General features: G+C 35.8%; 2 protein-coding genes across 2 annotated transcripts; both read left to right on the top strand.

Moving 5' to 3' along the window:
• The first annotated feature begins 230 nt into the window (after positions 1-230).
• LOC120114593 (B3 domain-containing transcription repressor VAL1-like) lies at positions 231-2,258 on the top strand. The gene is made up of 5 exons (XM_039135445.1): positions 231-400; positions 540-663; positions 1,251-1,332; positions 1,418-1,534; positions 1,879-2,258. The coding sequence occupies exons 2-5, from the start codon at positions 551-553 to the stop codon at positions 1,960-1,962; spliced, it is 396 nt and encodes a 131-aa protein (XP_038991376.1). The 5' UTR covers positions 231-400; positions 540-550; the 3' UTR covers positions 1,963-2,258.
• A 40-nt stretch (positions 2,259-2,298) lies between these two features.
• LOC120114594 (B3 domain-containing transcription repressor VAL2-like) lies at positions 2,299-3,829 on the top strand. The gene is made up of 3 exons (XM_039135446.1): positions 2,299-2,439; positions 3,392-3,465; positions 3,553-3,829. Exons 1-3 carry the CDS (start codon positions 2,415-2,417, stop codon positions 3,781-3,783), a joined length of 330 nt encoding a protein of 109 aa, XP_038991377.1. The 5' UTR covers positions 2,299-2,414; the 3' UTR covers positions 3,784-3,829.
• Positions 3,830-14,723: the final 10,894 nt, after the last annotated feature.

Below are 14,723 nucleotides of genomic sequence, written 5' to 3'. Positions count from 1 at the left end.
CAGAGCGGCTTTGGGTTGAGTTAAGAGTTAAAGGACTCCGAGCGAGTTGAGACTTAAGACTGGAGGGGGCTTTAACTTGAAGCGGTGTGGTGTGTCGTGCTCTGACGCTGCTCGTGCATGTACTCTCTCTCTCTCTCTCTCTCTTGCAAAACGTAAACAAAGCACGTTCTCTTTGATTTTTTTTTTCGATTTTAAATTAATGTGTAGTTCTTGTAATAGTAACTATAACAATAACAAAGCATAATTACATCTACCACCGCCGTTACTCTCCTCTTCTCTTTGTTTTGTTCACTCCTCCACTTCTTCCTCCCGGTTGACTGCCTTCTTCTTCTTCTTCTTCTTCATTCCAAGTGAAGTGGGTTGCTTCTGCGAATGACTGATTTGTTGTGAGTTGAACGAGGTTAGTCGCTTTTTATCGATAGTGTTGTTTGGAAATTTTGATTATATGTTGTGCATGGGGATGTTCCATTGATGAGATTATAATTGGACTCATGGATGACATTTGATTTTGAACTTCATCTTGATTTTGATTTGAACAGCTTGTTGTTGAATGGAGTCCATGATTTGCATGAATTCCTCTTGTGGAGCTGCTATCACCCATCAATGGAATAAGGGTTGGCCTCTGCAATCTGGTGGCTTTGCTCATCTCTGCTACCCTTGCGGGTACTCCAATCCTCATTCATATTTTTATCAACCCGATATTTTGGGTTTTGGGTTTCAAATTTAACGCTTTCTTTGCTACTACTACTACGTGGATTTATTTTATCACCCTTATTGCTTTACGTTTCTCGTTTTTTGCTTTTCCAGCCCACAATAATTCTATTTAGACTTTCATCTTTCTTTCAGAAATTTATCGAAGAAGAATTAACTTTATAGATCCTATAAGTACCTACGAAAATTTGCGCTTAATATGGTGTTCAGGAACGTGTATGTCATTTAACTATTCAAAACTACATTTCATTAGCGATCTTCTAAATTTCGAGTCATTATTGCTAGAAGTTGTAGAACACGCACCATCAATTGACCTAAATTAAGTGCTGATCTGCCAAAATAGATCCGGAGTTGCATGGAAATGCCGTCCTCTCAGAGGGTATGCATTTGGTGCATGATATTCTACCTCCACCAGAAAATGTTATATATATTTAACTTTTAAGGTGGTAGTGCTGTTTATTCATGTATTTGCTGAATCATTCTTTTAATTTTCAATGCTTCCTCTTATTTTTTTCGGCCTGCTGATTTCTGTGGTTAAGCTCTGCCTACGAGGATGGCGTCTATTGTAACATATTCCACTTGGAAGAGTCTGGCTGGAGGGAGTGCCGTTTATGCGGCAATGTAAGCTGATAATCTTGCTGATCCTATTAAAGTTCAAACAACGATCAATTTTTATAATTATAAGTAATTGAATGTGATATGGCAGTATCTTCACTGTGGTTGCATAGCCTCCAAATATCTGCTTGATTTCCTATATTATGGTGGTGTTGGGTGTATCAGCTGTCCAAAGAGCTCCCAACTTCATTCAGTTAAAAGAATTCAGGTACTTTTTTCTGTCACTTCTCACCTGATTCCTTCTTTGGTGTTTAACGTGATCTTTCTTTTCAGTCCACTGTCCACATATATGCTAACCCTGGTTTGAGATCATGGGAAAAGTTGATGCTTCTTTACACCAATGTAGTTCTTTGCTAGGCCTCACCATCACCACCACACACACACACACACACACACACCTTTCTTTTTGCCACATGAATTTCCATGGAAAGTAGGATCTAGGAACCAATATTTTAACAGTTGAAATGGCACATTAAGTAATTTGGTCTTCAGACCATTTGATTGGTTGTGTTCTTGTTGCTTCCTACTGTAATTTGCCCTTCTGTGATGTAGACACATGGTGATGAAATTTCTGAAGGATTGGAGAGTATCCGTGATTGTCAGCTTTCATTTCCAAATTTTGTTTTCCTAGAATGATTTATATGTTTAGTTTTTGTTTACTGTGTTGATTCAAATTTTCTGTTCTCCTTAAGTTGCGAATTTAAAGTTTGAAATCTGCCATTGTGCCACTATTTGAGAAGGTTCTCAGTGCCAGCGATTCTGGTCGAATTGGTCGATTAGTGCTGCCAAAAGCATGTGCTGAAGTAAGTTTTTCAGTATATTCACTTCCATGCCTTTTCCTTGTCCCACACCTCACCCTCCGCAACAAAGTTCCCCTATCTACCCCTTCTCCAATATTTTCCTGGCATTGCATTTGTATGAACTAGAAATGAATGCAGACCTATTTTCCTGCAATTTCACAATCGGAAGGCCTTCCTCTAAGGATTCAAGATGTAAATGGGAAAGAATGGACATTTCAATTCAGATTTTGGCCAAATAACAATAGTAGGATGTATGTCTTGGAGGGTGTAACGCCATGTATATAGTCCATGGAACTCCGAGCAGGCGATACTGGTATACTCTGTTCCTCCACTGCTAAGATCATGACGTATAACCTTGCTTGAAATCTATGCTATTATATCATATTTGATTTTGAATTGATAGTTTTACTGTGATAAACCCTCAGTGTTTTTCTGGTGGTAATAAATCTGTGAGTAATGAAACAACTTTTCCAAGTATAAAAACTTAGGAAGCCATGGATCATTGTTTGATGAAAAGTGCCTCTAGAGAAAAGATATGAGAACAAAAGGAGGGATGGTTCAAATGTTAAGAGTGATCACTTCATGCGCTTCTATTTCGAGCATTTGTCCAAAAATGTTGAAAGATAATTTTTTTTAAGGATCTCACTTGCAGAGGATATATCTAGGAATTTTCCCTTTTTGATTCTTAAAGGGATAAGACCCCTCCATTTCCCCCATTTCTCTTTAAGGTCCTCTGACTCTGTATTCTCATGTAGGTGTCTGAATGTTGTTTTTATGCCGTGTCAAGGGTTAGTTTCCTCAATTTCAACTAATAGTTTGGATGTCCCTTCTGTCTTTTTCAGTACTATATCTTTCTCATTATACATCATAGCTGTGAAAGTTATAACATTACTCTCCATCTATTTTCATTTTTTTAATTGTTATTCATGATGAGAAATGGAACAAAATGCTAAAATTTTCCAGTTGGGTTGTTTGAAATTCTCCTGTTAGAATTGGGAAGGGCAGATAATACTTGTTTTCATTTTTTATTTTTTATTTTTGCTTTGCAATTTTTGTGCGCTTCATGGTTTTGGGTGGTTTGTGCCACTTTATTTGTTTGCTTCCTTCTGTAACACTTGATTAATTTTTGAGATATTTTGTGCCTTAACAGATCCACTTTCCATGATAGTCTCATAGCTTTATCATACTAGTGGGAAGTCAACTTGTATGGCAGACCTAAAGTTTTCTTTCTCTTGTTTACTAGTAAAAATTCTCTTTCATTGCAGTTATATTTAGTCGAATAGATCCTGGAGGTAATCTAATTATGGGGTTCCGAAAGGCGACAAACTCTGATACACAGGTCAAACTTCGTGCGGACTTTTCTGAATCATTCTTGAAGATTTTCAAACTTATTGAGAATTTGTCTCCAGTGAGCACTTACTCTCAGATCCCAAAAGAAGGCAAGGATCTACATGTAAACGCTCTGTCTGAACATTGGGGTGTACCTGATGGAAATGTTAGTCTGGGTAGAGATGAGAACCATGGACATGGGGAACATGGGAATTCAGTGCAGCAATTTGTAGTGAACGGAGAAAAGAAGAGGTCCAGAAATATTGGATCCAAAAGTAAAAGGTTACTGATGCATAGTGTAGATGCATTGGAGTTAAGATTCACATGAGAAGAAGCACAGGACTTGCTTCGTCCACCCCCAAGTTTCAGGCCTAGCATTGTGTGTAACACCCATTTCCCGTATACCTTTCTGTACACGAGATATGGATGTCACATCACTTTAAAAATAATGTTTGTCATTTGAAAATTCGTAAAATTTTGTTTCAATTCGAATAACCACAAAATAGGATATTTTGTGAAAGCAATATACTAAAATCTTCACTTAATTACATTACAAAATGTTTACCATAGTTTAATTGCATGCCAACTAAGTTCTTAATTTAAATAAGATTGTCCTACCGTTACTGATGAGAGTCAACATTATCTCATGATACCCACTGCTACTGCTGCACTCCTTACTCAATTTATCTCCATTTATTACCTATGCGTGGAAACAACACACGTTAAATATTTATTTAGTGAGATAATAATATTATAAAGTAACCTTTTTGGTATATATTTAAGTATGTCCTTTTATTTATTTTGTACTAAATCGTTTATTCCTTAAAGATTCTACGATCCTCCTCATTTAAATTGTATTGCATTAACAATTACCTTAATTATTTTTGTATGCCTAGCATACATATATTTCTCTATATTTTTCTTCAAACATTTATCTCTTTAGTCCTAAACCTTTATTTTCATTGATAATATCCCAATGTGCTTAATATACACCCTTATACCATTTCCATTATGGTATTCTTTCATGCTTTTATACACTATTATACATTTCATTTATGGCATCATTTCATGCCTTTTATTGTCTGGTTGTGTTTTCCTTTATAACATCCATTCATACTAATTATGCATTGTTTTACATTATATAGCATCCCTTCATATCAGTTATGCACCATTCATATCATAATACATTAAAATTCCTTTATTCTATTACTCAACAGTGTTTAACCCTTCCTCTAACTGGCATAATTGACATTTTTCTGCCAATTGCACAGTTAGACTTTAAAGACACTTAGTCTTTCATCTAATTGACATAATTGACACCTTTCTGTCAATTGCACAACTAGGCCATTACAGTTTTATTTGGAATAGTTTCTATTCTAATACTTACTTTTAATATCAATTAACTCTCTTTTAATTTATTATAAACCTTATGCATTCGCACCATTAGTGCTCACATGGTAATTTACCAGCTTCTTATTTTTGTTCATTTATTTAGATGCATATGTAGTGCTTATACCGTTATTCCTCAACCATTCTATAATCTATGGGGTTGTTATACCCATTACCAATATAAAGATCCATTTTTCTTATTATGAAATTCTTATGTTTGTACACATATATTTCTTATACGAAAATTCATACACTTAATATATTGAAATTGTTGCCGTGATTATTTCTTTTCGTTTGTAACCTCCATTTATGTTTATAATACATCATTATGCATTTTTGTACCCCCCCCCAGACCGATGCGGGTAACTTGATCCGATCTGGGTTGTCACATTAGGGCCACCGGAGCGACCCACAATAAAAATAGCGAAAAATTTAAAACTTTTTATCATAACATGTAAACTTATAAAATCATGTATCAATATTCAAAAATAAAACAAATTTTTAGACTCGTATATAAAACAAAATACAATTACATGCCCCCTAATCACAGGTGCCATTCTCTGAAAGGAACGCCGGAAGAACTCTCATACTGATAAAGATAGTTGCACTGGTACAATTCTTTTAACCTGCAATGTTGAGTAATAAAGTGAGCTTTGGAAAGATCAGTAATACAGAACTACCAGATGATGCTGAAGAACGTGTAGATACAGATAAATATACATTTCCTTATTGGTTCAGATATCTACAGATTTTTAGGCTGAGCTGAGGTCCATTGATAACGCAGGTAGTAACAGATAGTATTCATTTCAGATGGAAATATTTCGGATGTCTAGGTTCAGGAGATCATAATAGGTTTTCTAGTGTGTTCCCAAAAAATCATGTAACTTTTCAGATCTTTTTAAAACACATATATATATATACCCACATCCGTCAAGTCCAAAATGTGTAGGTTCCCCAGAACCATACACCCACCGTCAAGTCCAGTAAGGCCCTGAGCACACAGCAGAGGAGCCTCCAGGTATACTTCCTCCAACATTACCCCCAAATAAAACATGTTTCGTCCGTAAATGGATATATCAAAAAATTAAAACATAATCCAGGTCAAGTATCAGATCAAAATCCAAGTCAAGTATTCGATCAGAATCCAGGTCAAGTATCCGATCAGAATCCAAGTCAGGTATTATAATAGAAATCAAATCGGAAATCAGGTAAAATATCCAGGTGATTATGAAACACACCAGAGTTTACAGAAATTATTCAGATGTACTGGATAATCTTAGTAGGTAGAGAAACATGAATCTTCAGTATACCGATAGGATATCGAAATTTAGAATCATTATAGGAAGAGTTCAATAACTAACGAAATCATCAGTTATTCAGAATATGACTTGGGCTGATAAGGAAGAAATAGAGATTCAGGACATTTACAGTCTATGTCGATTGATCGCATTATCGAACAACTCTTAGATGAATAGTTCCCATAATTAATACTTATCGACTGATCATTTCGTTGTCCTTCTAGGGTATTTACACTTTAATACCAAAAATTCTTATCTATAGATCATCTTCGGAATCATCACTGAATAGATCTTCCAATGTATTTATTTCATATTTACGCTCCACTATATCATGAAATACTGACGTGCTTAATTTGTAGTTCATGATCCAGAAGAACAGTACATCGTGTATGTTCATTAACATTTCCAGACTTATCCAAATCACTTATTAAAATCTTAGTCATTGAGGTTACTTATTTCACTTAGTAGTCAAATCCATTCCAATTACTTCAGAGTTTTCCAGATTAATTTGGATGTCTCTAAATTTCGGATACATATAGTACTTCTGTTCAGTTCGGTCTTCGTGGTTGATTTGTCGAACAAATATCCAATTCTTAGTGCTTAACGCAATCTAGAGTTGAGCTGAGCTGAATACTTCCAAAAATTATCATCGAGCCAAACTTGAATAGACAAACACGCATTCAAGTAATATTTATGTCGTTCAGGTACTGACATATCATTAAGGTTGATCGGCTCACTTAAGTTGTGTTCCATAACTTTTAAAGGTAGTCCAATACCTATACTTATTTGGATTCCTTAATTAATCCAATACATTTACTTAATATAGGCCATAAGGGTATTTTGGTAATTTTGGTGTTCAGTTTTATTCTATTCATTTCATTGCTCGAGGATATCCAATCATTCCTGAGCTTGGTAATATTCTTGAGTCATTTCCACTATAGGGGTATTTTGGTCATTTTACAGATCTACGGTATTTCAATATTTTCCTTCCATCTGATTTTATTATTTAATTCCAATTTATCATCTATTTCAGTCCATTCGAACAATTCTGATAAAAGAGCACCCTCCGATAAATTGTTCTTTCGGTATTTACTCATAACTAGGATATTTTCGGGTCAAATGTCTTCTCAAATTTTACAAATGGAATATTAGGAATTTTTCTGCACTAAGTCAGGATCTTAACAATCAAATCCGTACTTAATCGAGTTAAGTACGAATCCTCACAGTATTTTCTCATTCAAGGTCAACTCGGACTATTTTACCTCACAATGGCATTTTCGTAATTTCTTAACCAGATAATTTCAGTATTTACTCTTAACAAAAATAAATATAATTTAGAGATCCTATGGTTAAGTTCTTTTCGAAACATTCTCAAATCTTGAAATAATTCCTCAACTGACTTTTATATCGTGCATAAACCCTCTTGGGGTTAAAAACCGATTAACCAAATTTTCCAAGCAAAACTAGCATTTCTTATGCATATCTGTAAATTTATCAGATCAATATACCTTTTTAGAGTTATTAACCAACTTCCAATGATAATTCTTGTCATCCTAAAACATAAGGGTATTCTCGTAATTTTACCCTATAAGAATATTCTCATGATTTCCCATCCAAATACCTTTGATGAAATAAATTATATGATACATATCTAAATTGATTCCTTTATCACTAAACACATAATTTGTAATTTTAATTCTAGCAATTCCCTAGTTTCTTATAAAAGTAATCTAAACCATAATCAGTTAAGAAACCTTTTTACCATATTCAGATCGAGTGTAGAAATTAATCAACTCCACAAAAGTGACCAACATTATCTTATTCATGCATTTACCAATATAAACATGTTTCACAAAGCATAAAGAGGTAGTAAAGTATTACCTCGATTTTTGTGCAATACTGATCGACCATAAAAATTCCATTCGAACGCCTTTGATCTTTAATTCAACTTCTAATAATTCCTCAGATACATATAAACATAAATTATATAAAAAACGGAGCTTAATTGTGATAAACGGATCGAATCGGGTGATAAATTAGTGAAACATAGCTTACCGGGTTCGAATTTGGCGAAACGAACTTCAGATTCGGATTCAACACGTCGAAAGCATAAAATATGACTTTTCGAAAATTTGGAATTTTCGGTCAAAATCAAAGTCAACAGGTTTGACTGGCGATTTCAAGGTCTTTGGGTCCGAATTTCAAAAAATGGACTGCGGAATCGGATTTGGAACGTCAAAAATGTCAGGATTGGTATACTCAGTTAAAATCAAAGGTCGTTTAATCCCGGTCAAAGCTGGTAAAAGTTTTGGTCAACTGTGGTCAAAGCTGGTTAACGGTCAACAGTCGACCATTTTACACAAATATCACCCTAACAGAAATTAATTGCCAAATTAGTCACATTCTGCAAATATTTACTAAATTAACACCCAAATTTTACACAAATAGCACCCAAACATAAATTAATTACAAAATTATCACCCAGACAATGCCCACTCTCGGGGGTGGCGCGTGTGGCGCGTGAACAGTGCTACGGTGTCGGAAAATTCCTGAAAAAATTCCTAAAAATTATTTTAAGTGATTTTGAGGCACTTACAAAGCTCGATTTACAATTTTGAACGGCGGATAGCTCGATTCCGAAACGTCGAAAACTTTGATCGCTTCACCTCCTCACGCGTCGCCGCCGAAGGAGACAAGGAGGACACCGGCAGACTCGGAACGGCACAAGGAACACGATGGTGCGGGAGGTGTCGAAAACGGATGGTCGGATCGTCGTGAATCGACGAAAAACCAACGGAAATCGAGTTATTACCGACAATACTTTAGACTGAAATTAACGACGAACGGCGACGATTCATGACGAAATGTTTGAGGGGTTTTGTTCTTCGGTCGACAACGAACACAATGGTGGTTTCGATTCGTCGATCGGAGGTCGGACAACGAGTAGATTGGAGTTGAAATAAGGGTTGAGGAGAAGAGGAAAACTGGGAAATATGCGCAGAAAACATACGGGAATGGGTTTATAATTCATTCCAAAAAAAATGGGTAAACTATGAGTTTAGCCACTGAACTTCCTGCACTTCTTAAAATGATCTTCCAACTTTATGATTTTATAATTTAATCCTCAATTTTCTTCCAAAATACCAATTAAATTCATCACTTTATAATTTCTAAAATTTAGCCTCTAAATTGGGGTGTTACAATTTTAAACTCTAACATCTTTTCTGTTGATAATGCACCCATATGCATTTCAACTATAGTGTACTTTTATGTTGATAATGTACCCATATACATCTTAACCATAATATACTTTTCTGTTGATAATGTACCCATATACATTTCAACTCTAGCATACTTTTCTGTTGATAATGCACTTATATGCATTTCAACTGTAGTATATTTTTCTGTTGATAATGCACCCATATGCATTTCAACTCTGGCATCCTTTCATGCCAATAATGCACCTATATGCATTATTATGTTATGCCGATAATGTACCCATATACATATCAGCTAAGGCATCCTTTCATGCCACTAATGCACCCATATGCATTATTCTTTTATGCCGATATTGTACCCATATACATATTAGCTAAGGCATCTTTTCATTCCACTAATGCACCCATATGCATTATTCTTTTATTAATTAGTTTTAGAGCATTTCATACTCTAAAACTTATGAATAAAATTATTTTCATACCTTAAATAAAACTTAGTAAATATAGTAAAACATACTTTACAATTTAAACATTTTAATTGTATTGATTTTATACAATGAATGTACTCACCTGACTTTCCTTGCTATGTATCCAAAATGTAAGGATGATTGTTCCGGTATTTTGCCTTTACCCTTGGTTTCGATCTATCCCACATTCATTACATACATGCATAATATCAATTGTTAGTGTATTTCCTAACAATTATAACTTAAATATTAATCAAAATACTTATTATTAACCTTTCTACAACATTATCAGCCCCAACTTAGCATTTCTGGCCCTCTGGTATCTATACCCTTACTTATGGTATCGATACTACCCTATTAGGGTATCGATACCCCCTTCAAGTATCGATACCAAAATTAGCTTTAATATAACTGGTATCGATACCCTCATTATGGTATCGATACCTCTATGCTATGGTATCGATATCCCCCTAGGTATCGATACTAAAATTAGATTCGATGTTTACTGGTATCGATACCCTTACCATGGTATTGATACCACATTGCTTGGGTACCGATATTGGTTGAATCAGTATCGATACCGCTTATATAAATTCAAGGAAGCAAAATAGAGACCACAATAACTATTCAAGTCAAGAAATAAATCAATTGAACATCACCAATTGGAACAAGTCAAGTTTAATTTTAATATCCATTCATTCATTAATCTCAATGCTCATAACTCAATACCTTACCGGGATTCACTCAAATCACTCAATGTGGTTGGGGTAAAGAAACGCTCAATGTCAAAATTTACACGGTATTATCATAAGCCTGCAAGTAAATCAAATCTCCACTACTAATAAGAACAAGATGAATAAATCAAAGGGTCTTTTATTGGTTGTAACGGGGCTTAGGTAAAGGTAGGGAAAAGACTAAATATAAGGCAAAAAATTCAAGGCAAGGAACTAACAAATAATAATATCAACTCCATCAAAACAAATATTAAGCATAACAAGATAAAAAGACTACATATATCAAACAACAAAATGCATTTTTTTTCTCTTTGTTTTTGTTTCATTTTCCATTCACATCTTTTCTTTTTCTTTTTCTTTCAAACAACCTTTTTTCGTTCGAACTACTGTGTTTTTCGCATTCAACCCTTTTTTTCGATGGAGCATACAATGGTAAAATTATTCACTTGCCCTGAAGAAGGTAGAAAAGAGGGATAAAATAAAAAGGCTCGGGTTTATAAATATGGTGAAAACAAAGAAACGAGAAAAGGCTCAAAAGTGTTTAACTAAAGGGAAAATGCATGGGTATGCTATTTAGTGGGGAAACAAAATGGTTAATCCTAAGGTGCCCAAATCATCTTTAAGCATCATGTTCATGTGTAATCTCGACAGTATTTAACATGCAGGTTCTAGAATACCAATGCCAATTCGACACACTTAATCAAATAAAATGAGAGCAAAAATGATATGCTCGTAAAGGCTCAAATCTCACCAAATTATTTCATACATTGAGCTAATCACATTTCAACCAACAAAGTCATGGAATATCACAAAAACACCAACTTATCACAATTCATGTTATTCGATATCAAGAACATCCTAGCCTAAACAATTATGTGTTCCCAAACAAGCATAGCATTCCAAAAAAAATTTCAACAAGACAAATAAATTCAGTGAAGTTTCGGCAAATTCAACCAACACATACTTGAATCGAAACATAAAGATAAGAAAAGGGAAATTCAATCCTACACTCTACTCTACTCCCCCTTACTTAAAGCGTTTTGCCTCAAAATGAAAAAATTAAACTGCAAGAGAAGGAACAGAGTACTCCCCGGATTTAATGTCGACAACGGCCACGTCCTCGGTCACGATGAGAGGCGCTAGGACGCTAGGTCGTGGACTTCATCCATTTGGGTTTTGCTAACGTGCGCCACCCTCCTCCAAGGGTTTTGCTAACGTGCGCCGTTTAATGAAACGGTATGCACGGGCTGGGGTTTTTTTCTGCTTTGTGTGACTGTTCACTGCTCTGTGGGTTCCAAAATTGGCATAGTTCGAATGAAATTTCCTCAATTCTTCTTCGTTTAAGTTTGAAAAAAAAATATTTGGTTCCTGCAAAATAAAAATAGAAATTAAATTAAACATGTTTGATCGAATAAAAATGAAACAAAAAGTGAAGATAAAAATAAAAATTGTAAAGAAATTGAAAACAATGGGTTGCCTCCCATGAAGCGCTTTTGTTTAATGCCGTTAGCTCGACGACCTGATTCAGACTACAGGTTCTGTGACAGACACTTCCACTTCATTCGCTTTTTCCAACTAAGAAGTTCTTTATGAGAAATTTGAAAATTCTCACAAAGATTTCTTCGGATATTTCCCAATTTTAAAATCTTGTCCAGAAGAATGGCCGTCAAAACATCTTTTTTACCAAAAAATAATTTCTTCAAACGGCTCCTTGATGATTTCGACTTAATTTTTTGTGCCTGCAAAAAGGAAGGTAAATTTTTAGTTTTTAAAGGAGTTAAGATCAAATTTGAATCAACAACTGAAATATTTTTCAACTCCCTTATTTCATCTTTGTTATCATCCGACTCCTTGCATAAATCATCAACCAAGTTAGATTTACCAACAAAAAGTTCAAAAATGCCAACAAAATTAATATTATGAACGTTATCCAGACATCTCATTGCTTTATAAACATCAAATTTTAAGATCTCACCGTTGAACTCCATAGTAAGAATACCGCTTCGAACATCAATTTTTATATTTGTCGTGCTCAGAAAGGGACGACCGAGGAGGATTTCAGAACCAATGTTGCTACGATCATTTTCCATATCAATCACATAAAAATCAGTAGGGAAAATTAAATTTTCTACCTCTACTAGAACATTCTCTATGAGTCCTTCAGGATAAATAATTGATTTGTCGGCTAGCTAAAGTGTAACTCTCGTCTCCTTCAAAGGCTTGGTGGAAATTAAATTATAGACGGAGAGAGGCATTACATTAATAGAGGCACCTAGATCGCACATAGCTCGCTTGATTTTAACCTCGCCAATTTTACAAGGTATTGAAAACATACCTTGGTCTTTATACTTCGATGGAAGCGGTCGTTGGAAAACTGTTGAGACGTTCGCGCCTAAATCCATTTTCTCGACCCCGGTAAGCTTTCTTTTAGTCGTACAGAGATCCTTCAAAAATCGACAATACCTTGGAACATTCTAGATAACCTCAATGAGAGGTATGTTAACTTCCACCTTCCGAAGTATGTCTAATATTTCCTTTTCCTCAGTCTTTTTATCATTTTTAACTAACCTTGATAGAAAAGGTGGTGGCACGTCGTAGGGAGATGGCGTCGGATCGTCCATTTGTTCTTCATCATTCTTTTTCTGGGGTCCTGCGTCATTGATCTCCTTCTCTTTTTGGACTGCCTGGTCTGATGGGACAGGCGAAGCCACTAATGTACCACTCCGAAGAGTGATGGCGCTGACGTTTTCCCTCGGGTTTACTTCAGTTTGAGACGGAAACTTACCTTGTGATTCCAAACAGCCTAAGGTTTGCGCCAGTTGGCTTATCTGTTTGTCCATCTCTTGGAAGTGGGCTTCAGTTCGAGTCTGGAATTTCTCCTGGGATAGTGCTAACCTCTCGACAATCGATTCTAATGATGTCTTTTGTGGTTGTTGTTGTGGTGGAGGTGGTCTCGCTTGATAGCCTTGATTTGGTCTTCAGTTCTGAGCATAGCTGAAATTTGGATTGATCCCTCCATCCTGGGTTGTATGTATTGTCGTTGGGATTATAAGCTCTTTGGGGAGGTCCCGGGAAATTCCCGACTACGTTGACTTGAGCTGCTGCGTCGTCTTGAATCAGTGGACAACCATCTGTTGGATGATCAGGTAATGAACATATTCCACATAGTTGCTTTTGTCCTGTATTTCCTGCAACAAGAGAGTTTACGAATTCAGTTAACTTTTCAATTTTATTTTCTAAGGAAGATGAACTTATCTCATGAACCCTTCGAGAAGGTTCATTGTTTGTGCGAAATTGTTGGGAATTTACGGCCATCGTGGATATTAAGTCCCTAGCTTCTGTAGGAGTCATATTCACCAAGGCTCCACCGTTGGCTGCATCGATCATCTTCATTTCCAGGGGAGATAGTCCTTCGTAAAAGTATTGAAGGAGTGTTTGTTCAGCTAACCCATGTTGTGGGCAACTAGAACATAACTTCTTAAACCGCTCCTAGTAGTCGTAAAGTGACTCTCCATCAAGTTGTTTAATTCCGAGTATTCTTCTTCGTAGTTCACTTACTTTTGCCGTAAGGAAAACCCTATCAAGAAAAAAAACGAGTCATGTGAGCCCATGTAGTAATAGAATTAGGAGGAATATAAAAATAATCACTCCTTAGCCGATTCGGCTAAGGAAAAAGGAAAAGCTCTAAGTTTGATTTGGTCCTCGGTTACTCCTTGTGGTGTCATGTTGGAGCAGACCATGTGAAATTCCTTGAGATGTTTATGTGGATCCTCGTTTGGCAATCCACGGAATGTAGGGAGGAGATGAATAAGGCCAGTTTTCAATTGGTACGGAGTTTCGCCTGGGGAAAATCAATGCACATAGGTCCTTGTTCAGTGGGTTTCGTGGCTAACTCCCGAATAGTAGGTTCGGCCATCGGAATTGTATTACCTGAATTTGATTCTTCTTCTGGATTCGTTTGTTGTCTTCTTCTTTCCTGAAGTGTCTGTGCGTGGAGTCTCCTAGCTTTAGCTTCAATCTCTGGGTCGTACTCCATTAATGTGCCCGGATTAGACCTGGTCATAAATCAAAGGCAAACAAAAATTGGTAACTTTGGCGAAGTCCCCGGCAACGGCACCAAATTGACAATTGTTGTTTCGATGTCAAAATAATTTCCTTCTTC

The sequence above is a fragment of the Hibiscus syriacus genome, unplaced genomic scaffold (genome assembly GCF_006381635.1).
Source record: "Hibiscus syriacus cultivar Baekdansim isolate YM2019G1 unplaced genomic scaffold, ASM638163v2 tig00110236_pilon, whole genome shotgun sequence".
NCBI lineage: Eukaryota > Viridiplantae > Streptophyta > Magnoliopsida > Malvales > Malvaceae > Hibiscus > Hibiscus syriacus.
This window is presented reverse-complemented; position numbering and strand designations above follow the sequence as displayed.